At 37.8% G+C, this 25248-nt stretch overlaps 2 protein-coding genes across 12 annotated transcripts in view; one reads left to right on the top strand and one right to left on the bottom strand.

Annotated features, from left to right (window-relative positions):
• The window catches only part of ANKRD42 (ankyrin repeat domain 42), a 179479-nt gene that overhangs the window by 42157 nt on the left and 112074 nt on the right, over positions 1-25248 (top strand). The window contains exons 11-12 of one of the 4 annotated variants that reach the window (XM_070623978.1): positions 991-1073; positions 9790-11177. In XM_070623978.1, the coding sequence (XP_070480079.1) occupies positions 991-1073; positions 9790-9793 (87 nt within the window). In that variant the 3' untranslated portion in view covers positions 9794-11177. Of the gene's footprint in view, positions 1-990; positions 1132-2990; positions 6907-9789; positions 11178-25248 lie in introns of those variants that run through there. The other 3 variants (XM_070623977.1, XM_070623976.1, XM_070623980.1) reach the window with 3 other exon arrangements.
• CCDC90B (coiled-coil domain containing 90B) lies at positions 6246-24849 on the bottom strand. Of its 8 annotated transcripts, none has more exons than XM_070623981.1 (9): positions 24348-24844; positions 18404-18523; positions 16808-16911; positions 14006-14107; positions 13083-13124; positions 12915-12986; positions 12765-12818; positions 11287-11401; positions 6246-6473 (listed from the first exon to the last, which is right to left on the bottom strand). In XM_070623981.1, exons 1-9 carry the CDS (start codon positions 24445-24447, stop codon positions 6448-6450), a joined length of 735 nt encoding a protein of 244 aa, XP_070480082.1. In that variant the 5' UTR covers positions 24448-24844; the 3' UTR covers positions 6246-6447. The 8 variants fall into 8 exon arrangements, with proteins under 8 accessions (XP_070480082.1, XP_008537140.1, XP_070480085.1 ...); XM_008538918.2 differs by lacking the exon at positions 6246-6473 and adding an exon at positions 6562-7085 and having other exon boundaries at positions 24716-24849; XM_070623984.1 differs by lacking the exon at positions 6246-6473 and adding an exon at positions 6562-7085 and having other exon boundaries at positions 18484-18523; positions 24716-24849.

The raw sequence follows: 25248 nt of genomic DNA, 5'->3' as shown, positions 1-25248 counted from the left end.
TTGCAGAAACTTCTGGAATTTGAAAGTTTAGAACTTTCATAGAACACCTACTGGAGGCCTGTTGAGTACCAAGCACATATTTTCTTTTAAACAGTTGTACAGTAAGACTTGGTTTGATAGAATGAGTTACGTATTTGGTGTTAGTAGAGGCTTTGGTATTTAACCATTATTTCTGGAGTATTTGGGATAATGGCAGCTTACTGGAAGTAACATGTTCACACACTAAAATATGAGTTAAGCTGACTGACCTCATTAGCAGAGGTGTGGGTAGGAAAACCCTGGGGAATGCTAACTCCAGCCGTAGGCCCTCTCCATGGACATATGCCTTGTGCTATTCTTGGAGCCCCTGCCTTCAGATCTGTCTTGGCTAACTGGGTGCAGGGCAGTTTTGAGTGGAAGAATTATTCAAAGATGATTAACATCTAGTGAGCATCCACTGTGTTTCTAGCCTTCTCTTCCTCCTTCCCATAGCATTTATTAAGTGAATCTTCTGTGCCACAATGGATGAGAAATATTCAGAAACAGTAGGTGGTAGGGTAAAGTGGAAAATGAGAGAAGAGCAGTAGAGGGATGTTGTGTGAACACAGAGGAGGGAACAGAGGAGCCAGGAAATGTGATTTCTAGCACTCTCAGGCTTGCAAAGAATCCAGAGGATGACATACTAACACTTTGTGCATTTTATTTAGCAATATGTATGAAACGTTAGTCTAAGAGAGAAGCAGAAATAAGATGTTCTCTTTTGGAGGTGTCTTAAGTAGAGATAGTACTGGATGGTTTCTCACAGTGCCTTCCCGTCTTCTGAGTCAGTACAGTATTATATACTGGCACTTCAGATTTAAGAACTTATTTACACAAAAAACCCTGAAAGATATTTAGTCTAGAGTTGACAAAATTAGTATGGTTAAATTTTTTCTTTTGGAACAGATAATGTAGAAAATGAAAACGTGTCTAGGATAGAAATCTTATTTCACCCTCTTTTCCTTTGTATAGGAAGATGACTCTTCTTGTGAGTCAAGCAAAGAGAAGAGGCGAATGAAGAAAAAGATGTCTTCCGGGGGAGTTTTTGTGAGAAGGTACTAATCAGTGAAATAACTAAATAAACCTGCTTGATTTTTCTCTTTTATTTTTAAATTGATATAAATGTAAATCTATATAAACTCTTCTCAGAATTATTCTGATATGCTATTACTCCAATTTTGAAGGCAGAAATATGTTACATAACACCAAAGGGATTGTTAACATTATATGACTCAGTTGTACTCCTCCTCCCAATATACTTTTGATATATTTGTGTAGGCAAGTCAAGACTCTAGATTTATGAGTAATTAATTTTAAAAATATTCACATAAACTTTAAAATACAATATGTTACAGTCTAGTAATCAAAAGAAATCAAGTTCTACATATTAAAATTATTAAAAATTCTCTTATGGCTTTATAAGAGAATTATAATGTTTCTTTTACTTTCTAGAGAATACTACTACTAGTATAGATTTTTAAAAATTTTTTAACTTTTCAAATGACTTGACTTTTAAAGAGCATCTGGATTTGGGAGACAATGCAACCTAAGACCAGTAAGTTTTAGAAAAGGACACTTTCACAGTAACAACCCAATATCTCACTCCAGAAAGTTTTACAAAAAAATGAAAATCAGTGCCTGTAAAAGGAAAAGAAAAAACATAATGTGTGTTTGCTAAGAATATCCATGTAAATAATCTGCTTTAGAATTCAATCATTGTTCTGTCTTCCGAGCTTTATAAGAAAGGAATATAGAGACGAGGTAGATTGGACAGGATAAAAAGCACATGGCTTTATTATTCTTTCTTCCTATTTTTCCCCCTTGACTTTGCTGACCAAAAAACAACCATGGCATTTTATTTCAGTTCTGACTTCAATTCCTTCGCTTTTCCTACCCCGTGCCCCTCCTCCTTGACCTGGCAAAGATTTGTGACTCTCTTGGGGCAGTTGTCTAGATCCTGCCTCCCTCTGAAGATCTGATTGCTAGCTTTTGGCTTCACTGGCAGCAGCCTTCTTGCTATACCACAGACTGCCCATCCTCTAGGCTCTGGCATTTGCCTTACATGGATGCTGAAGGCCATTTTGACCTAGTATTATCAGGACCAGTTTGCTGTAAGCGCGTTTGATTGCTAAGACCAGTTCAGGCTGGTCAAGGGTCTGTAAGCAAGTGTTAAAAAATGGCTTACCCATCCTTTTGATAACCTTTATAGTCTTTATTGTTAGTTTCCCAAATCCAACATTTCCCTCACCTTCTGGGACTACACGTGGCCTTACTTTTTCCTTCTAGCCTGGTGACCTTAAAGTTAATCTTAACCCTGGAAATAGTTCGTTGTACTTGCTTCAGTTTTCTAAGGCCACATCTCTAGTCTCTGTACCAGTGACGTAGGAAATACCAGAAGAGTGTTGTAATAGAAGCATGCACCCTTGTGGCAGAGGTTCGCTAGTTGTCCCCAAATATCTGTTCTTCCCTTTTCCCATAGTATTAGGATTTACCTGGGCTTATGGCTGCTCAGGCTAAGGACTTACTTCCCAGTCTCCTTTGCAGCTAAGATACCAAGTTGTGGCCAATAGAGTGTGAGCAAAAATGGTGTGTATAACGTTATGGTCAAGCTCCTAAAGGGAAAGGGCTTGCCCACCTCTTGCCCCTTTCTTTTTCTGGAATGTGGATGTGGTGGTGAGTCATTGGGCCTTGTGAATGAGGGCAACACCAATAGAGCACTAAGATAAGGAGCCTAGGCCCTGACCCCATGGAGCTGACATACCAGCCCTGGAATGCTTACACTTGGACTGTCAGAGAGAAATAAACTTCTATATTATTTCAGCCACTATTATTTCGGATTTTATTATAACAGCTAAATCTAAATTGTAATATAACCCCCAAATAATGTATATTTAATTACATCACATATATGTATTATTGTCATGTTATATGTAGTGTCTTCCAACACTAACAACCAATTCTCATTTTTCTAGATACCAACTGGGTGTTCAACAATTCACTTCTGACCCTAACTACCCAGGGTTAGTGTCTGACTCCACAGGTTAAGGGCTCAGTCTTACAAAACTGCCCCCACTTCAGACACCATTCACAAGTTCCAGGTTGTCACTGGTATTTCTGATTGGTCAACTGTGTATTTGGAGGTTCCTAAACCCCCTCCTCAAGTTCAGTAATTCACTGGAATGACTCACAGAACTCAAGAAAATACTTTACTTACTATTACCAGTTGATTACAAAGAATACATCTCAGGAAGAGATGCATAGGGCAAGGTGTGGGATGAGAGGTGCATGGAGTTTCCATGCCTTCTCTGGGTGTGCCACCCTCCTAGCACCTCTTTGTGTTTACCGGGTTGGCCATTGGTGACTGAACTCAACCTGCAGGTCCTCTCTTTCCCTCGCCCCTCCATGGAAGAAGTGGGAGTTGGGGCAATCATGCCTTGGTCTCTCTGGCAACCAGTCCCCATTCTGAAGCTATGTAGGAGCTCTCAGCCACCAGTCATCTCAGCATACAAAAGACATTCATCAAACTCCAGAGATTCCAAGGCTTTTAGGACTGTGCCAGGAAACAAAAGAAGCTCCTAGTCATCCCTATCACTCAGGAAATTACAAGAGTTTTAGGAGTTCTGTGCCAGGAACTGGGGACAAAGACCAAGTATGTATTTCTTATGCCACATTATGTTAATGAAATACAGAAATAGAAGTGAAGATGTTAAAAAGAGATAGAAGTAGAAATTCTACGTTTTTTCCCATGCCTCAGTAGATTGTTTGTTCATCTCTTGAAGTAGAGGACTCAACTTGGAGATTATTAGGGTGTTGAGTAAGAGCATGAGATTTGGAGTTAAAGTCTGTGTGACTTACCTGCTGTGTGACCTTGGCACGTTACTTCACTTAGCCTGTTTCCCCAGCTGTAAAATGAGGATAATGCCACCTGCCTAAGAGGACTGCTGTGAAAAATAGTGAGTTGATATATATTTTTAGCATCTTCACTGCTGTATAGTCAATAGTAGGTATTCTACAAAATGACAATCACTAATTTCAGTGGTGGTGACCATGGCCTTTCCACTGCCTCATTTTTCTCTTTATGTTAAAAATATTTAAAACTTTGAAACTTAAGGTGTTACATATCTAAATTCTTAAAGATTGACAAAAGGGGCAATATAAGCCTTGAATTGTTTTTCAGATATGGTGAAGGGTTTTTACTGACTCTTGACTAGTCCTTATATAATCTTGCCTCATCTACATTTTCACCAAGTAGTATGAATGGGCAAGTTAGGATCTAGTCTATGGCCGTAACCAAGGTGAAGGTAGCTAATCCTCTTCGAGTCTTTTTACCTCCTACAGAAAACGCCCAAAAGGTTTTGTGTTCTCAGAAACTCAGTATAAATGAAATGTTCTCAGCACACTCGTAATAAAACATTGAAAATATTTAAAAGTTTGGATTAAGGTCAATCTATTCATATCATTTATTCCACAGGCATTTAACAAGTACCTCATATATGCCTAGAGGCCTTCTGGGAACTCACAGTTTAGTATAGGAAACAGACATACATATATAACTGTACAACAATAGCTGTTTTATAGTAGGGTACAAGTTCTGGAAGAGGTGTAGTTTTGAGGCACACGGAAACACAATCCTCTCATCTTTTTTCATTTCAGATATTTCCATCCCCTAAACAAAATCTATCTAAACTTCAAAATTACCACCAAAATGAAGTCTCCATGGAAAAGATATAGGATCTAGAAGTAATGGGAATAGGGTACCGTGCGTATGTTACTTCTATTCTTCCATTATTGGATGCAAAGCACTTCACAAGATCTTTTTTATCAATAATGGCTATGAACTGGGAGTATGCATCTTTATTTGTTGAGGTTTGAGGAGATTCAATAAGTGCCACCCCTCCTTCCCATCAGGGTTGTGAACCTAATTGAAATGAAGGCTTAAATAGTACCTTTGTTTGCTGATAAAACTGGTATTGAAGAATATGGTTTATATCTTTGGTCCAGTAAGTTTCCTATCACTGAAACCCAGAATTGGACAGACTTATTCACTCTGTCCCAAGCATCACTGTACTGGCAGGCCTCACCCTGCAGGGGCTGAGCCTGATCCTGGAAGCAGAAGAGAATGAATGTTCTCTGTAGACAGGCTGGTCCCAAACAGGAGTGGGGAGGAAGTGGCTGGGCTACTTGGGCCTTGTTTCTCCTTTCACTTCACTTCACTTGGGGCAATGTGGATGAGGGGAGGAAGAGTGGTGACAATAATGTTATACTATTAGAACTTCCTTCACATGGAGGAAAGAAGTGTTCCCTCTCAGTATTTTAGCATATTTTAAATTGTAACAAGCCAATAACTTACTTATTTGCGTACTGTCCATCTTCTCCACTAAGGTTGTCAGTTCTATGAGAACCATCATGTTCACCTCTGTGCACGTGGGGACTAGCATGTTGTCTGGCACTTCGCGTGTATTCTTATTTATTGAGTGAACAAATGCACTGTAGAGTTTGTTACAATGGGAACTTTTGGTTCTTATTTATTTTCCAATAAAAATTTATCTATGATGTGGCAAGAGGATTCTGAGATAGACATAAATCAGAATGTAACAGGATAATATTAAAATAGAGTTTTGTTTTGAAAACAACTCAGCAGTTAGATCTTTGAAGAAAATTTAGTTGGAAAGCCTCCTGATTCTCACTCACTGGACCATGTGGGCCTGTCTTTTGACTGCTCTATACTTCAGATTCCCTCTTTATAACTAAATAAATCACAGGGTTATTTTGAATAACTAATGGATTATCAAACTTTTAAAGCTATTGCCAAGGCCTTATGAAATCTTTTGAAATGTTTAGCACTTTCTGGCCTTGGCTTCTTGATCTGGATAAAACTGAAAGTCTGAGATGAAAATATTTTGTATTTTTCTTGAAATTACGGCTAGACTATTAATAGATACTATTATATAAGAAAGAAATATAGTAGACCCAATAACAAGAAAACAAAAGTATGATTTCCTGATAGTTTTCTTGAGAGTAGGGGTTATATTAATAGACATCTGTGAAATTTAAGTAAATCATAAAAAAGCTTTATGTAATAAATTTAAGATGGGTTCCTAAGAAGCAGGGATAAACTGGTTTTTGTGAATCAAAAAATTTAAAAATATATGTAATAATCAGAGCTCAAGATTTAGCAACTCTACAGATTTCATACTAAGTGTTGTACACTTGCACTAGGGCACACATTTTTTTTTTTTTTAAGATTTTTATTTTTTTCCTTTTTCTCCCCAAAGCCCCCCAGTACATAGCTGTATATTCTTCGTTGTGGGTCCTTCTAGTTGTGGCATGTGGGACGCTGCCTCAGCGTGGTTTGATGAGCAGTGCCATGTCCGCGCCCAGGATTCGAACCAACGAAACACTGGGCCGCCTGCAGCAGAGCGCGCGAACTTAACCACTCGGCCACGGGGCCAGCCCTAGGGCACACATTTTTAAGAATCTGTTCATTACAAAAAATTATCAATCTCCAGCTATATGTTAAGTCACTTTTAAAATCCAGACGGCTTTGTTATAATATTTTATTTTCTATGAAAAGGTAATTGCGCAGTAGTTATCAGGAAAGATAAATACAGTAACAAGTCTGTAGGCTTTGAAATAGTTTTCAAATTTGTTGCAGATACAAAAGAAATCATATATGATTTACACAGTTGTTCAAGCAAACACAAGAAACTTTGGTTCGGCTTCTATGAACTATCAAAAGGATAAAGACAAAAGGCCCTTCTATCTCAAATTTATCAGGGTTTGAATGGCAGCTTTTCAACATAATCAAGACACATATAAAAAACAAAGACAAAATACACCCTTCCTATTCTAAAACATTTCTTTTTAGTCCATGTGTCCTTTGAATAATTTTGTTGTATTAAGTTTCTGCTGCAACTTTCAACGTTCAAAGTAAATCTGTCCTGGCGTAGTGTTCTAAGAAGTCAACAGCAGCAGCAGGCTGAGCACAATATAGTAGTTTCACTTTCACTGCTTTTTCCAGAGTCTATAAAATCCCAGTGCTATTGCCAGGCAAGTAAACACTGAGGCTGTGAAAAGAAGACAGCACGTCACAGGTTATGCATTTCTGATTGTTTTACAGAGATGAACAGAATAATGTCATCTTCAATTTAAATGAAGAACAAAAAACAAAGGAAATCTACCAATTTTCTCTTAGGTTTTTCATTCCCTAGAAAATTAAGCTAAAGAAGGCAGGATTAATACCAATTCTTCTTAAAAGCTTCCTATATTTTAAACCAGAATAAGGATGACAATAATTTTAAAATGTAGATTATATGTCAGAATCTATAAACTGTTTAAAGTCATTTTTATAACAATAACTACTTTAAATAATTATGAAGTCTAATTTCAGATCTTGTAAGTGAAAAACTATCTTTCTTACCTATATTAAAAATATATAAAATTTTAATTGCCTTTTCAGTATATTTAAAAATAATTTCTCTCATAACTATTAAAAATTTATAAATAAAAATGAAATTTTAATGAAAATCTGTAAAAACCAGAAAAGGCAGAAGAAGCATCAGGCTTTTTTTTTTTTTTTAAAGATTTTATTTTTTCCTTTTTCTCCCCAAAGCCCCCCGGTACATAGTTGTGTATTCTTCGTTGTGGGTTCTTCTAGTTGTGGCATGTGGGACGCTGCCTCAGCGTGGTTTGATGAGCAGTGCCATGTCCGCGCCCAGGATTCGAACTAACGAAACACTGGGCCGCCTGCAGCGAAGCGTGCGAACTTAACCACTCGGCCACGGGGCCAGCCCCAGCATCAGGCTTTTTTAACGGTTAATATACCACCGGCTCTTTGTTACATCATTCTGGACAGAAAACCTTCTGTTCTCCTCCAGAAGCTGAATCTAGGTGAAGCTTTTAGGGACTTCCTAGTTTCTAGTTTGTTTAAATAACCATGACTTTTAAAATACAGAATCTGAGACGAAGGGCAAACTTCTATGACTAAAGACACAAGAAATAGCCTTTCATAGTAAAGCTATCCTAATTTTAATGTATAAATTTAATTATACATTATCCCATTTGATCCCATTAATTACTGAAACTTGGCTAATGACAAGATCATTTCCTTAATTTTAAGAAATGGGATTAGGTCTTTCTAAGACAGACAGGGAAGCTGGACATTTGAGGAGAAAGAATAACACTTCAAGAGTTTCTTGCCATGTTGCCACTGGTCAATTACACATTCTCCCATTTGATCCTGCTACTGTTTTCCATGTTCCAGGCAGTGTGCTGAGCAATTACATACATTACCTTATTTAACTATAATTAAAACCCTATGAGGTTAGTGATATTATTTCCATTGTATAGACAAGGCAATAAACCCAAAGTTACACTGCTAGCAAGTGGTGGAACCAGGACTCATCACTATGTGGACCTGACTCCAAACTTGTTTTTAAAAAACCCATTCTGTTATCCTTATTTATCCCTTGTCACCTGAAGGACTCAATCTAATTTGTCATTGTTTGAGCCATATAGTGCTACCTACATGGTTACATTCTTTGCTAACCCAAATACTTGATAAATTAAGTCAGACTAACAAATGAACGCTTATTTATTGTGAGGAAGGAGGTATTTGATTTCTTTATTAGAATACACCACACAATGGTTACTGCATTTAAATGTCTCTCTCATTTCTGCTGTCAACTGTTACTTCTCATTGCTGTCATTGTACTATCCCAAATTGATTTCAAATTTGTTTATCTTCTATGGTCTGTCTAGGATGCATCCTACATGTACATAAAATGCTCATGTGAGCATGTGCCTGGTACATCTTAAGTATTCTGTAAGTGGTTTATTATTACTCATCTGCCCAGAATAGAATCTGCCACATTTACCTTAGAAATTAAATGGAAACTGCCATTATCTTATAGTTCTTGCCTCCTTGGCAACAGTCATTTGGGTTAAAATGAATTGCAACTAAGGAAAGGGGTGAAACTGGAATGATATGAGTCTGGGAGCTACTGGTGGCCATGTGTCCAACCCATGGAGGAAGCTGGTATAAGAAAATGAGGCAGATATTCAGAGGCAGGATATGCAGTAAATTCTGATTCCAGTTATCCCTGGGGTCAAGCTCTATCTCTGTCCTTTCATAATTCAGTAAGTAAGCCAATAAATTCCCTTTTACGCCTAAGCTAGTTCAAGTTGGATGTATGATACCTGAAACAGAGCCTTGACTGATACATGCTGGGAAACCAAATAACAAAAATGATTAAGATTTACAATTTTATAAGGATTTCTTCTCTAAGGAAATGCAAGATCTTTAATGCTGGGGCTTTATTACTATTTTTTCCACTTTTTTTCCTATGCTTATGACTCAATTCAATATGCGAATCTCTTACTGGGGACATCTCAGGTATTCTAGGACCCAGTGGATCCACTCATGACATTTAACTTGCCCTCTACTGAGTGTGGGATTCGGATTTCCTAACAGGCTTACCAGTAATAGCAGCAGTAAGCATATGTTTGGAGAAGGATAAGGAAGGAGAAAGAAAATGCCTTCAGAACTGTTGGTTGCAAACGCTCAGTGAAAAAAGGAAAGGAAGATAACTTAAGAAAGGTATTTTTCTAAACAATGACTTGCTGATTTCTTTTGCCACTGCCGTTAAGTCTATTAGAGTGAGTTAGCCTTGTATATATCCACTTCTGAATGTCAGCTTTCTGGAGACCATCACCATCTTCAAACTGAGGGTAAAAAGGATTGTCTTTTTAACTAAGATATTGATTCTTTAGGTAAATACTCTTAGAGGAAGCTGAGTGGAATCTGAAGCTCTTCCCAACCTGGGTTGCTTTGAGATCTATTTTGAAAGTGAGAACGAACTGGGCTGTTTCAAAATTTCCCCTGAGCATTACCGTTGAACTGAAGATCTCCAGTTCCAGAGACTTTGCTAGAATAGGGGTTTTCAAAACTTCTTTTAGCCTTAGAACCCTTTCTTCAAGTGAATCTTTAGCAGAAGTGCAATATTTTAAAAAGACAGATGCTGAGCCATTCAAGTTGAAGAGAGGAAGGGGGTATGCATCAGCTGAGGGCTGGGAATTCCATCTTCATTCCAACTGCCATCTCAACATAATTAGTGGCTGCCCAGGAAACCACCGATGGTATATATCAGCACTTTTATTTTGGACAATTTGATGATACAAAAATTTTTAAATGTGCGTATCTTTTTGACCCAAAAGTTTAGATGTGCATAGCAATTTATTTTACAGAAATACTAGCACAAAGGCACAAAGATATGTGTATGTGTATGTTTACTCAAACACAAACATATATATGGCTATTTTGTGCAACAATGTTTTTAATAATGAAAAATTGGGAGCAGAATATCTGTTAATAGAGGTCTGGATAAATTATGGGATTTTCATAGAATAGAATACTATGCTTTCTAGTAAAAAGATGTCTATATATGTATTGATATGGAAAGATATTCAAGACATTTGGTTAAATTTTAAAAAGCTGTAGTCTGTATAGTATGATCTAGTTATTATTTTAAAAATCTATAATGTTTATATACAGAAGAAAAAGCCTAGAAAGATATATACTACTAATAGTAAATGCCTATGGGTATGGAATGGAAGGTTATCCCTTTTACTATATTGCTTTTGAATTATATGAACAATTTATAATGAAAACTTATTACTTTTTATAAAAAGAAAGAAAAAAGAAAAGTACTGCTGGACTAGGGCATTCTTCTAACTCCCTGAGGCCCTGGAATTGGTCAGGTCACATGGTACTTGAGGAGTTCAGTATGTGACAAATAATCTAATTTTGGGGAAGTATCTGTGCTCAATCAATTGTATTCAAGGTAGGAGGTAAATTTTTCTCCTTTGCTTGATATGATTTATAATGACCTATATCTATTTTACTTATCTTTCTCTATAAGTCCACTGAAGTCCTTATGGAAAAGCACAGCAATAAAAATAAAATGTTCATTTTTTTCATTGTGCAATACCCAGTTTATCTTTGCATCATTTTGTACTTGTGTTTAAATATTTTGTTGGTATCCATATGCTTTTCCTATTAGTAAGTTGCAGAGTTGCCTATTAAACTTATATCCTAAATGTATTCAACTTACATTCTTCAAGCACTGCAGGGGACTAAGCAATAAAGGAAGCCTGTTCTAGCTCCTCTGTCTTTTCTTCTGTGCTGGCCATGGTTACCTTGGGAGGTAGGAGCTAACAGGTCTGAAAATCAAATGACAAGAATTCCTTTTCTGACAAACCCAGCCTTACCTGCCAGATAACGAATTGTCTCAAGCTTGTTAGACTCCATCAGCGTTTTTAAAGAAGCAATTTCACTATCAATTTTATTACTGGTCTCTGAAATAATACTGTTGGTTTTGGTATCCTGTAGTAAATAAGAATATATAAGACAATTAAATTTTGTTTCTATGTGTTACGGACAAAAATATTTACATTGGAAATCCTCACTTATGGGCTTACTGTTTATTACTTTTGTCTTAATTAGGGAAACATAGTAAAAGCCCAGTGATATAAAAAAGTAACATTACATGAACATCACAAACTGAGAAAAAATATTTCTTCTACTCTGATACTTGGAGATCATTTCTTAGGATTATCACATTCTGGGCACTGTCTACTAAGGCCTCATAATAAGATATTTGAGACCTAAATATCTAAGAGGATAAACCAAGAAGAAAACATTTTAGTCACAGAACTATCACTTCATGTGTATAAAGTCCTTAGTTAAATTTTAAATATATTTTGCCAAAGAAAAAACCCAACCAGGTTTATAATATGAATTGGCACCAATATTAAAGGAAAAGGCAGAAATGCTTGTTGGGTAACACTGAATGCTATGTATATAGGGGCTACGAGGTAAGAAGAGAGAGAAGATGGTACGTAGAGCTCAGAAATTCGCTGTGAGAGAATTTGTTGATTTCCTTACTTATCTCCTTTATCTGGCCAAGAAGTAAGAGAATACGATGCTTGGAAGGATAAATGGGACCTTCCCTTCTATTAAGTTATAAGAAAGAAAGAGTAATGTCTCTTCTGTTAGAACGTAGACCAAGTGGCTTTTACTTTTAAGAAAAGGACTAGGCTGAGTCATAAAGCTGCATTTTACTCAAGCCATAGAGATTAGTGATTACAATTTAGTATTACTGAAAAGGTAAATAGTAGTTATGAGTATGGGGTTTAGAATCCGGGTTCATATCCTGGCTCTACCACTTATTAGCTGTGTGACCTTAACCTCCCTGTGCCTCATTTTCCAAATTGGTTAAATGGGAATAAGAGTGCCTACCTCACAGAGGCTGATATGAGGATTAAATAAATTAATAGACAGCAGTTAAGAAAGTAAAACAGGATCTGACATATAGTCAGGACTCAATAAATCTTTACTATTATTAAAAAAATTTTAAGATAATGATTTAATTGAACCTAAGTACTCAAATACTAATTGTGAATCCTATCTTTTACAAAATGGTTCTCTTCTATGTAAAAATAATTTAGTTAAAAATAATAAGCATGTTACCTGGAAAGCTTGATTCTGACTCAGAGGTCACAGCTCAGGTACTACCATCCACCTGGTGGCAACTTCCCCCAAAGTGCTGGTTAACTATCATAGCTATCAGGTAATCATGGATTCCAGAGGGCTAGCTTTTTAAAGTCCAAACTTTTAAAATGATACACAAGTTACACAAGGCTCTCTCAGAGCTGTACAAAAGAGAAATTTTTACATACTAGCTTACTTTTTTGGTAAATTCTGTGGTTGCTTCCATAAGTTTCTTTTCTTGATCTGTAAACTAAAGGATATGATGTATCAGGAGGTTAAAAAAAAAAGACTAAAAGGAATTAAAAAGGAATAAATAACTAATAGAGTATATTTAAAAGCACATTACCATATCTGTTACTCTGCTCCTTTCTAGGTTGATGTCCAGTTTATTATCTGCTCTGATTCGACTTGTTTCATTCTTTAAAGAAAACAAAAATATTAAAATGATCTTGTAATGAATATTTGTTCTGAAATTAATAAAATATTTTGAAGTGGAAAAAAAAGTTTCACTTACTATCAGTTGTTGCTTAACTTGTTCTAATTCAATTTTCATTTTCTAGGTATAAGAAAGATGACATGCAATTAACATTAAACCAAAAGCCCATATTATGATTTATTCAAAAAATCTGAAACTGGATTAGCAAAAGTTGGACAATCTATGGATTTCTAATACAGAATTTAATTAAAAATAAAAACAAAAAAAGAACTGTAGTTCATATTCAGAAAATTCTTAAGAACAAAACATTAGAAAACATTTAAGTTTTTTTCTATTTATTTTTTTTTTAAAGATTTTATTTTTTGTTTTTCTCCCAAAGCCCCCCGGTACACAGTTGTGTATCTTTAGTTGTGGGTCCTCCTAGTTGTGGCATGTGGGATGCCTCCTCAGCATGGCCCGATGAGTGGTGCCATGTCTGCGCCCAGGACTCAAACTAGCGAAACCCTGGGTCGCCGCAGCAGAGTGTGCAAACTTAACCACTCGGCCACGGGGCTGGCTCCATGTTTTAGTATTCTACTTTTAAAAATTGATATTCTAAATTAAAAAATATCTAAGCTAGTGGATAACAAAGTTCCAAGTGAATCACAGAAACATGTTTTTCTAAGTGACAAAAATTAGTACAGAATCAAATAAAATGGAAAATGCCATATTACTTTCAGCTGAGAACATTATACTGAGTTATACTAGAAATTTTATATAATATACACAGCTCAAAGATTTTTCCTTTTATGTGACTTTTATATGTATAAGATACAACTCTTATTCTTTAGTATGCAAGAAACTATGGTTTATACATAGAAAAATTGGGTGTGGTTAAACATAGTATATTTTTATCTAAAAACTTAATAATCACATAAAATTGTTATTTGGTCCTATTATTCACCAAGTAGGATACTGGTGAGATCAGTTATTTTATTAGTATTAAATTAAACTTGTATCACCTCATTCTCTGCTCTCAGATTTGCAAATTCACTTTTCTCTAGGATGACCATGTCTTTCCTGATGGAGTCCAAATGAGCCATTAGCTGTTGTACTGTTATTTCCTAGAAAGCAAAATTAAAGTAACCTAGTGATTTACACAATGCCATCCCTTTACACAGAATTGTTTTCATGATACTTAAAAGAATTTGTGATCATGCCACGAGGTATAATGTTGCTTGACTAAGTAAAAAAACAAAAAACGTATGAAACCTATATAACTGAAATATCAAAATGAAAAGGAACAGGAGATTCAAGGAAGAAAAAGTATTTTCCAGTGAAGAGAAATAACTGTTCAGGTCTTTCTATTGAAAGAATCCCAATAAAATGCTTATTTAACCTCTAAGAGTTCCTCAACAAATAATGTTTGTTTTTTTTTAATACCCATGTGGAAAGGGTTTTGTTATCTTTTATTCCTTTGATTTTGAGGGATTTTCTACCGTCAGAAAATTCTAGGGTACCAGATACGACTCAGAAGTCAGGTAGTTAAACAAAATAGAAGTGTTAAATAATTACCCTGTGTCAGCCTAACATAATTAGTTTTGTTTAAATTCCTGGGCATCTTTCCTATATTTGGCACTGCAAAGAACATGTGAAAGCAAAGGTGGCCCCTATCGGACAGATTGGTAAGCTTTTGCTTTGCTAGGGAGGGACATTTTTGTAGAAATGATTTAAGGCAGCCATATAAAGAAAACATAACTTTTACCACTCAACTTCTTAAAAGTAGGTGGCTTGTTGACTCATTTATCCCTCATCACCAGAAGAGACAGCAGATGAGGGTGTAACCTTGAAAACGATCCCCTACGACTAAAACTAAGGGTTTATAACAAAACAAAAAATGCTGAAACAAAACAATATCATTAGTGGAACTCCCATTTTTTGTCACAATTTGAGGCCAGGGGTGCATTGTTGGGGTTATAGTCCTCTGCTAACTGAGAGGGGTGAGAATATTTCAAAACCGACTTGACTTTTATAAAACAGAGGCTGTAACAGTTCTAGATGCATGACCAAGATTTCATTAAGATTTCATTATACTACTCAGAACTGTGCCCAATTTAAAACTTAAGAATTGCTTATTTCTGGAATTTTCCATGTAATATTTTCAGACTGTGGTTGACCACAGATAACAAAACTGCAGAAAGTGAAACCGTGGATAAGGGGGGGACCACTGTAATTCAAATTATAAGTGAATTCAGAATATAACTGATTTCTCAGATTGAGCAGACTTGACTTAGTATGGCACTTTCTTTAGTGATCAAGTACAAAGCTTGCTTGCCTGTTGGCCCTGTGCCTCAGCCCCATCTTTCATGACATCTTTTTGCCTTATTCTATCCCAGAGGTGGGGTCAGCAATTGGATTAGGTTTAATGATGGAATGGGATTTTAATTTCACACACCAGTCATAACCAAAAGTTTAGTAGTAATGGTCCTACATCAAATCCTACATTTTGAATGTAGGAATGAAGGGTCCTGGCAGCATAAAAATTCCTCAAATCACAGTTTTGCTTCACTGATTATATTATAGGTAAACTTAAAAAATCTGATTTAAGGGGCTGGCTTGGTGGCGTAGTGGTTAAATTCATGAGCGCTCCACTTCAGTGGCCTGGGTTTGCAGGTTTGGATCCCTGGTGTGGACCTATCACCATTTGTTAAGCCACACTGTTTTAGGATAGCTTAGAGGTTTGGGGGAATTAATTATATAATTGGCTTTTTCTTTAGTGGATTTAGTAGTCTGCTATGAGCCTGAATAAATTAAGCTAAAATAAAGCACACAAATTTAAAGGTAAGTTAAATCTAGGGGTTGAATGCTTTTAATTGTAATTAATTGGAGTTTAGTAAAAATCTTTAAAAGCTTTTGATCCTTCATGACCTGTAAACTAATGAAAAATTTTATGCAAGAGCTTCTAATTTTATGTAAGAAAGAAATCCTACTTTCTCTCTGCTCTGAAATATTTATCTGAGGAAGGAATCCTAAATTTGAAAAGTTTAATTTAAAAAATATAACCATGGGTCGAAGACAGGTACTTAAACACAGTGAATTAATTCACGATTGACAGACTATGAATTATTCCACAGTTAAGCTCATTTAGCTTATTCTTTTATATAAAATCATTGCTTTTTGTCCATAGCACCACAATGACAATTCCTGCAAATTGCTCAACCTCTCTGATCCTCTCTTCATGGCAAGATCTAATAATTCCACCTACTTTTTTCAAGGTTGTTAGAGGGATTAAATAATATATGAGACGTCCCCACCACTGTGCCTCTCATGTCTTAAGTTCTTAGTAAATGGCATTATTTGACTTTAAGGATTTGTGTATCCAGTCAAATTAAAGCATATTAGCCACTGATTTATGAAGTTCTTTCCAGCTTTCTAAGTTTGTGAAAACTAACCAGAAGATACACATGACTGCAGTAAAATGTTTTTATTTTATTATACAGAAAGGTTAGCTCTTCTACTGTGGTGGATCTTCTATGGGGAAAAAGTTGTTTCACTAACAATCTACCACCGTCTCATGATTCAAATAACATTATCTCATGCAATACAAGATCTGACAACATTTCATTCTCTGTGTTACCATAATTTTACTGTGACTATTCTAACTCCTCAATCTCTCTAGATATTGACTTTACCAAAGGGTTTTGTTTTTAGAGAGAATAAGGAAGATGTAGGTGTGTTTGGGAGGTGGGTGGGTAGACAGAGATGCAGTTATGGAAAAGACTGTCTAATTAAACTGTCAGAAGTGATAAAAATGAAAATATTACCTGTTGAGCTTGAGTGACCATCTCCTTATAGATAGTATCCAGGCTGACGTTTGATAAAGTGGTCAATAATGATACAATTGTTTCTGCTTGTGCTTTGTTAAATCCTGTAGGCGGCAAATAGGTATTTATATTTTTTAAAAAAGTGAACATATTTATCAGGATAGACAGCTAGAATAACTTTCCACGTCATTTAAATTGTTATACTCTTTGAAAAAAATGGTCACAATTAAAATTTTGACAGATTATGCTAAATTACTCTCTAAAAGCACTCTACAATTTTAATTCCCACTGATCCATTTCCCCACATCTACATCAATACTGGATATTACTAGTGTTTTTTAGTCTTTTTTTAAAATATATAATTGGCATAAAAACTGGTATTACAATTGTTATTTTAATTTATACTTAAAATTTGCATTTCTTTTGTCAAGCATCTTTATATATATTTATTGGTGATATATATTTATTTTTCTGTGAGCTGTTTGTTTATAGCCTTTGTCCATTTTTCTAAAATAGCTGAACTTTTTCTTATTGATCCATATGAACACTGTATATTAAAGCAATAGGCTCACTGTCGTATGTGTTTGTAACATTTTTAACTTTATAGATATCCTTTGACATACAGGTTTAAATATTTCTGTAGTCACATCTGTCAGTCTTTACTTTCATTGCTTTTGAGTTTTGTATCTTGCTTCGTTACTCTAAAAGTCTAAAAATATTCTATATTCTAGTATTTTTGTAGTTTTTATTTTATTTTTTACATTTTGCTTTTAGTTAATCTGGAATTTATTTTTCAGTACGGGGATCTAATATATTTTTTCCAATGGCTAGTCATTTGTCCTATCTCATTTATTAAATAGTCCTTCCTTTCCCTAATTTGTAATGTCTTCTTTATTGCTTGCTAAATCCATAGATATATATAATGATTATATATATATATATATTTTTTAAAGATTGGCACCTGAGCTAACATCTGTTGCCCATCTTTTTTTCTTCTTCTTCTTCTCCCCAAAGCCCAGTACATAGCTGTATATTCTAGTTGTGAGTGCCTCTGGCTGTGCTATGTGGGATGCTGCATCTGCAAGGCCTGATGAGGGGTGCCATGTCTGCACCCAGGATCTGAACCAGTGAAATCCTGGGCTGCCAAAGCAGAGTGCGCAAACTTAACCACTTGGCCCCGGGGCCGGCCCCTATAAATATGTTTTGAATGCCATTCTATTTGGTATCTGGAAATTTTTGCGCTTGTTCTTTGATTTTTCTTTTTTGCTATTCTTAAACATTGTCCTTGTACTTCCACACAGACTTCAGTATCAGCCTAGAAACTCTAGTTTTTTTTTCTTTTTTACATAATTGAAATAATTCTGCATATCTAATTTTATATAATGCTTTCCTCACTTAACATACCATGAGCATTTTTCATATCAGTAAATATTCTTCAAGCAATACCATTTTTATGAATGTGAAATATTCCACCGGATGAATAGTACTTATATTTAAATAGTGACTTTTGTTCATAATAGTCATATTGTCTTGACTAGGTAATTTATTATGAGTGCTGTTAATTTTCTTCTTTCAAGAGGTACCCATGTTTCTCACCATGAGTTTCCAAGTCCTGAACCAATGCATGGGTATCAAAAGTTAATTTCCTTTGTTCTAAAGGAGTTATGTCCACTCGCCTCATATCATATCCTTCCTTGGTTGTGGTGGTTAAAAAATCTGAAAAAGAGAAGACAATTTTTTTTCTTGTAGTAACTAACAGAAGTATTACACTTTAGCTTTTAAAGCATTTCCCCCCATCTTTTTATAATACAGTTCCAACTTTCCTACTTAGGGAATTCTGTATCTTAAGCAAGATTTATTGACTCCTCTGAGCCCCTGACTTAATCTGAAAAGTCTCTAACATATTGAATGCAAACATTCAATAAATGTTTCATTTCCTTCTTTTAGTATTCAGAAATATTTTATTTGCTGAGTCAGTCTAAAATCATAAAATACTATGCACCAAAAGGTTGGCCATCACTGCCACATCTCTCATTACTGGTGAGCAGAAACTGCCTAACTCTCCTTGGGCTCAGAAGTCTTTCACAGAGCTACAAATATTTTCTACATCTATATCCTCATCTAAAGCAGCTTTCTGTACTCCTTCTCTCTTACATATCCACAGTTTATTTCCTACATAGTTCTCAGTTCTAATCTGAAATTATCTTGTTTGTTTACTGTTTGTCTCTCTGAACCAGAATGTACGTCCAGGAGGCATTGACTGTGTTCTTCATTATTGTATCTTTAGCACCTAGAACAGTGCTTGACAGATAGTTGGGTCACAATATTTTACTGTTGAATCAATCGATGAATTTTATTTTAAATCCTGGAGTATTTACCAGTGTCATCATGAAAGCCCTAGGAAAGATTTCTAATTTTTGAACTAAATGTCCTGTTTCAATAAGTTCCCAATTTTTAACCTAGACACAGTAAGCTCCTTTTCCATATACTGCTGATGAATTTTATTAAAAGGCATTCTCTTTTAGGGAGAACTTTGCCCATATATAACTTCATTACTATTATTACATATTAAGCAAAATAACTGCTAATTAGCATAACTACTAATCGAACACAAGGTAATATACTAGATACTTTATATACTACCGAATCAAGGTGGTATTATCCACATTTTTAGATACAATAATCAAGCCTAGGAAAGGTAAAGGGTTTTGCCTAAGATCACAGAGTCACTGGCAAATCAGGATTCAGACTTAGATTCTTCTGACTCGAAAGCTCATGCTCTTTCTGTCATCCCATGCTCTCTCTCTTATTCATCCTAACCACTTAAGATATCTAGGTACTTAAAAGACACAGTTCTAACCTCAGGTATTACTTTTCTGCCAGTATAGTTTAGGGCAAATGTGATTCCTTCCCAAAAATCTTTCCAGCCAACAAACATTTGAGTGCCAGGCACTGTGTTAGGCACAGGGGATGATGAGCAAAACCAGATCTAAGTGATGTCTTCATTGACTTTATACACTAGTAGGTAGGCAACAAGTGTTTAAAAAAAAAAATCTAAACATAAACTCTAAATTCAAAAAAATAAAAGAGTAATGTCCAGTCTTTTAGATTAATTCATTCAAATAGATGAATTCTGTTTAACCAAAGATAAGAGGAAGCAGGTGTAAAGGATCAATTTTGAACACACACACACACACACACACACACACACATTAGTACAGTGGTCAGCAATCTTTTTGGCTTTGAGTGCCATCTATAAGGGTTAAGCAATGTGCCTTTGTGTGTCAATATTAGACCTAAGGACAGGGAGAAAAAGAAAAATTAGAGGAAAAGGAGTGGCAGATTTCAATAATAGTTCCAATAACAATTGCATTAGGAATAATTATTCGTACGCTTAGTTGCCTACCTTGAAGTTCAGTCGTTTTTTTCTTGGTGAGGAAGACTGGCCCTGAGCTAACGTCTTTTGCCAATCTTTGTCTTTTTTTTTTTTTTAAAGATTTTATTTTTTCCTTTTTCTCCCCAAAGCCCCCCGGTACATAGTTGTGTATTCTTCGTTGTGGGTTCCTCTAGTTGTGGCATGTGGGACGCTGCCTCAGCGTGGTCTGACGAGCAGTGCCATGTCCGCGCCCAGGATTCGAACCGACGAAACACTGGGCCGTCTGCAGCGGACGCGCGAACTTAACCACTCGGCCACGGGGCCAGCCCTGTCTTTTTGCTTGAAGACTGACCCTGAGCTAACATCTTTGCCAGTCTTCCTCTGCTTTATATGTGGGACACTGCCACAGCATGGCTTGATGAGCAGTGTAGTCTGTGCTTAGGATGTGAACCTGCAAACCCCAGGTTGACAAAACAGAGCATGCGAACTTAACCACCACGCCACCAGGCCAGCCCCAGAAGTTCAATCTTTTATTTGGGGTTTAGGGGAAAAAAAATCAGTAATAATATTTATATAATGTTTTACTGTTTTCACACCTATTAGTTATTATCCTTAAAATTCTCACGTTATGGATGAGGAAAACTAAGGCTCAGAGGAGCTCAGTAATTTGAGATCTTATGGTGTCGGAGCTAGGCAGATGAGTAAACAGTTCCTCTGACTTCATTTGAATGCATTCCACAAAGAGAAGCTTCCTACTGAATTTGGGATAGAGACAGAATACCTTAACACTGCCAGCAAATCTTTGCAGGGGGCAGCTCCAGTCTCCTGTCACATCGTGCTCTCTGGCCTTTTGCTCTTGGGCCTTTTAATTCCACAGACATGCCATGTGCCTTCCCATGGTCCCTTGCCCAGCCCCTGCTCAGAAAGCTCTCCTTTTCTTTTCCTGCTCACATTTATCCTTTAGAGTTCAGTCTGAATGTCTCCTCCTCCGGAAAGCCTGCCCAGACTCCTTTAGGTTAGGTCTTTCTTGTTAGGGGCTCCCACAGTATTCTCTATTTTTTGGCCATACCTCACACAATATACACACTTATGTGACCGATAACTGTTTAACTTCCCCATGAGGCTAGAGGTTGGGTCATGAAGTACAACCTGCAGGCCACCAGCACCTGTTTTTCTAAACTGCTTTACTGCAGCACAGCCATGCTTATTCATGTATGTATTATCTGTGGCTGTTTCATGCTACCATGGCAGAGTAGTTGCAAGTCACCATATGGCCTACAAAGCCTAAAATATTCACTTTATGGCTCTTTGCTGACCACTCCATTAGACTATAAAGTCCTTGTGAGCAGGGGCCGTATCTGCTCTTGCTTGCCACTGGATTACCAAAGCCTAATGCAATTCTAGGTGTTACGTGGATATTTGCTGAATGAAAGGCACTGTGCTAGGCATTATGGGTACAATGATGAAAAAGGCTGTGGTTTTTTATGACATATCATCAAGATATATCCATGAGGGAATACAGAGGAGGGACATTTGGCCCTTGCTGAGAATAAAGAATCAAGAATGGCTGTTTGGAAATGATGCTAGGGTTATAGTAAATCTTCAAGGGGAGTAATCCAGGCAAGAGGAACTGAATGAGCAAAATTCACCAAGGCATGGGCTGGGCTGCCTTTGCTGTTCCCACCTTGGGCTCTATTTACTATGGGGATGAGGAGGGCTGAGAATACAGACGGATATGTGCAACATTTATTCTTGATATGTGCTCAAATATTCATGCAATCTTTTGTTCAGTCCTCACAATCCTAAGAGGTAGGTGTTGACACCCTCCCTCGCAGTAGGACTTTGGGGAGCACTGTTCTTTGGCGGCAGTAAAGAAGTGGAAAAGCCATCTGATATGTGTAGTAGGGTGTCATGAGCACCTGAACTGATAAGCATTGCTTAAGAATAAGTCTTTGCAGGCACATTAATAGTGGAGGAGATGAAGTAACTAGAATCAGTGTTTCCAGCTTAGAGTGGAGTAACAGGCTTTAATATCTTAAAAGTTCCTAGAACTTACACAATTGTACAAATCCCCAAACCTTTCCTTTCATTGTTACTTCTTTTGATTCTTTCATACCTATCTTGTGGTTTTCACAGTGAGAAGCAAACTCACAGTTTAAAGACTTAACTAGCATCACAAGTTTTAAGTTGTATATCTTGGATTGGAACTCTGCCCTACCTTGCACCAAGCCGTCTTTCTACCAGCAAAGGCCAGATTTTACCTTTTTTTTTTGGCTTGAGGAAGATTGTTGCTGTGCTAACATCTGGGCCAGTCTTCCTCTATCTTGTATGTGGGACACCACCACAGCATGGCTTGATGAGCGGTGTGTAGGTCTGCACCTGGGATCCGCAAGGTGAATGTGGACTGCTGAAGTGGAGCATGCAAACTTACACCACCACTACGCCACCACACCAGCCTCCAGATTTGACTTTTGACAAAACATGTAAAATGGTGTCTCATTACATCTAAGCTGCAAGTTTTATATTAGTTTACTGATAACTTTGGAGCTGCAACACTTCAGTGACATGGCTGGTCATTAATATATATTTCTATATGCTGGTCTTTGCCTTGCTAGTTGCATCGGAATTACCAGGATTAATAAATTAAATAATAAACTAATGAAGAGATCCCTGGGCTCCAGTTTTGGAGACTGAGTCAGCAGTTCTGGGGTAGAGCCTAAGAATCTCTATTTTTAAAACACCTCCAGTGCTTCTGATGTTCTGCTAAGTTTGGGAAGTAACTAGGAATCCACTACTATCGGTCATAAAACTTAGACAAATCCTATCACCTTGCTGTGCTTTCTCTTCATCTTTAAAAAGGGAATTGGACTAGATGGTAACTAAGATCCTTCCATGGGTCAGAGGTCAAGGTTTTCAAATTCCTTGATTACTGACATTATTAGGCAAGTTTAAACTACTTGTACACAGTAAACATTCAATAAATATTTGTTTAGTGATAAGAGACACAAATCAAGTGAAAGGGACCACTTAAGGTTTCTCCAAGAGCACTCAGATTCAAGTCGGGTAACTCAACAACTATGTTGAAACATTACTGTTTACTTACAGGGATGTATTTTCCAGTCTGATATGTACTTCAAAGTTCATTCTCTAAAAATGTTTAATACTGTGTTTTCATTTGATTATGTAAACAAAGTGTAACCCTAAAAGTTTACAAAGATAGGATTGAGATTGGGGTACTTTCTCAGGGTTCAAAAAATGCTACCTTCTTTTATGTAAAATCCATCATAATGTGTACGTATGCATGCTAAACACCCAAGTATACATCCTAAGACCTTGTGAAGGATCCTGGCAGCTCAACAGTTACAGATGGGGGATCGACTACTGCACTCGCTGGGTGAGTAAAATGAAACAACGAGCAAAACAGCACAAAGTACAGCGGGTAGTGGGCGGCTCAGCTCCCCGGCACTGGGGATTTAAGAAGGTGAACACAGCATGTGAAGGTTAGGATGAAGTGCCTACTCTGTGGCCAACCTTAAAGAGTTGAAAAACTGGGGAAAAAAGATTCGGGAAACATCTCTCAGAATAAAGTCAGATGTTGTTCAGGACAGACTGCTAACAGGGGCGCCAGCTAGTCCAACACTCGTGGGTTCCGGCATTCACGTTTGCCTTTTGTTTTTGAATGGCTCCTACGTGACTGCAGAACACTGAAAATTCCAGCGCAAATACAGCGGGCCTGACCTAAAACGAACGCTGTCGTTTACCCAAAGCCTGGGCTCGAGGCCGCACCTAACTAGGCCACGAACGAAATCAGGGCTCCCCAAACACAGGTTACCTTACTACGGTGCTCTGACCGAGCTGCGCGGCGGGATTATCAGCCTCGTTTGACAGTAAAAAGAAACCGAGGGTTCAGAAAGAAGCCAGGCGGGAACTCCAGGCCTTTCAGAGGCTCGCTCTCACAAGAGGAAGGCGGTCCTCTTCCCAGGCCTCGCCCTGCCCGCCCCAATCCAACCGGGCGAGAGCCGGCAGCAGGGTCGCCGGCACCAGGCAGGGGCTGGGGAGGAGGGGGTGGCACCCTTGCCTCCCGCTCGGCTGAGCAGGCGCGAGCCACGGCCGTCGCCTCCCTAGACAACACTCAGGCATCGGTGGCACGGTGTCTTTTCTCACCTCTCCGCAGGGCCGGCGAGAAACGCCCGCGGGGGTTTGAAACCCGGCGGCCCACGCTGCCTTCAGAACCCAGGAGCCGCCAAACCCAGCGACTCCACATCTCCTCAGCTTTCGGGTTGGGGGCAGGCGGCGAGAGGTTGGATGAATCACGCGCAGGCTTTCGGGCAAGGTAGTCCTGGCACCGCGAGAACGCTGGGAAATGTAGTTTGCGGTCTGTAGCACGCGACCCTCCCAGGGCAGGCTCGACCCGCGTTCTCGAAAAGCTGGGCCTCTACACAGAGGGACCTACAGTTCACTAGCATGGTTCAGAGCGGCTCCGCTTCTCCCACCGCCCCTTCCCAACCCGTGCACGCCGTTACCGCCCTTACAAAGCGGGATCTTGTCCGAGAACCTTCCAGCGCCCGTTTCCTGACAGTGAGATACACGTCAACAGCAGAGTCGCCCAGAGTACCCAGCGGCCATTACGCGCTTGCATGGGTAGGAAACGGCGGGGGGATGGGGGGGGGGGGCGGGTCACATCTAGCCGCACAGGAACCTGGGATCTGAAGTCCTCGGCCGCTGAGATTCTTGGGCCTCGCGAAGACACCTTCTGGGAATTGTAGTCCAGCGAGCCCCTCGTTCTCGCTGCTTCATATCCTGCTGCTTCGCCCTCTGGTGTACACGAGAAGGAACTCTAGTTGGTTTAGTCCCTTCAAGGAAACAGTTCTTCCGTTTCTGGGGTGGACTTGATTTTCGCCGCTTATCCTTCTCAGACCTCAGTTACTCCAGACTTTGCTCCGCCGTGATGAAATGCTGAAAATAACAACACACGGTAGTTATGCGGTTCAAATGTGCTAATATGTTCTTTGTAAGTTCTAAAGTGGTATACAGTAGTTAGGTTTTAGTGGCTTAATTATTCCCA

The sequence above is a fragment of the Equus przewalskii genome, chromosome 6 (genome assembly GCF_037783145.1).
Source record: "Equus przewalskii isolate Varuska chromosome 6, EquPr2, whole genome shotgun sequence".
NCBI lineage: Eukaryota > Metazoa > Chordata > Mammalia > Perissodactyla > Equidae > Equus > Equus przewalskii.
Note: the sequence above shows the minus strand (reverse complement) of the source record. Positions and strands in the feature narration are given on the sequence as shown.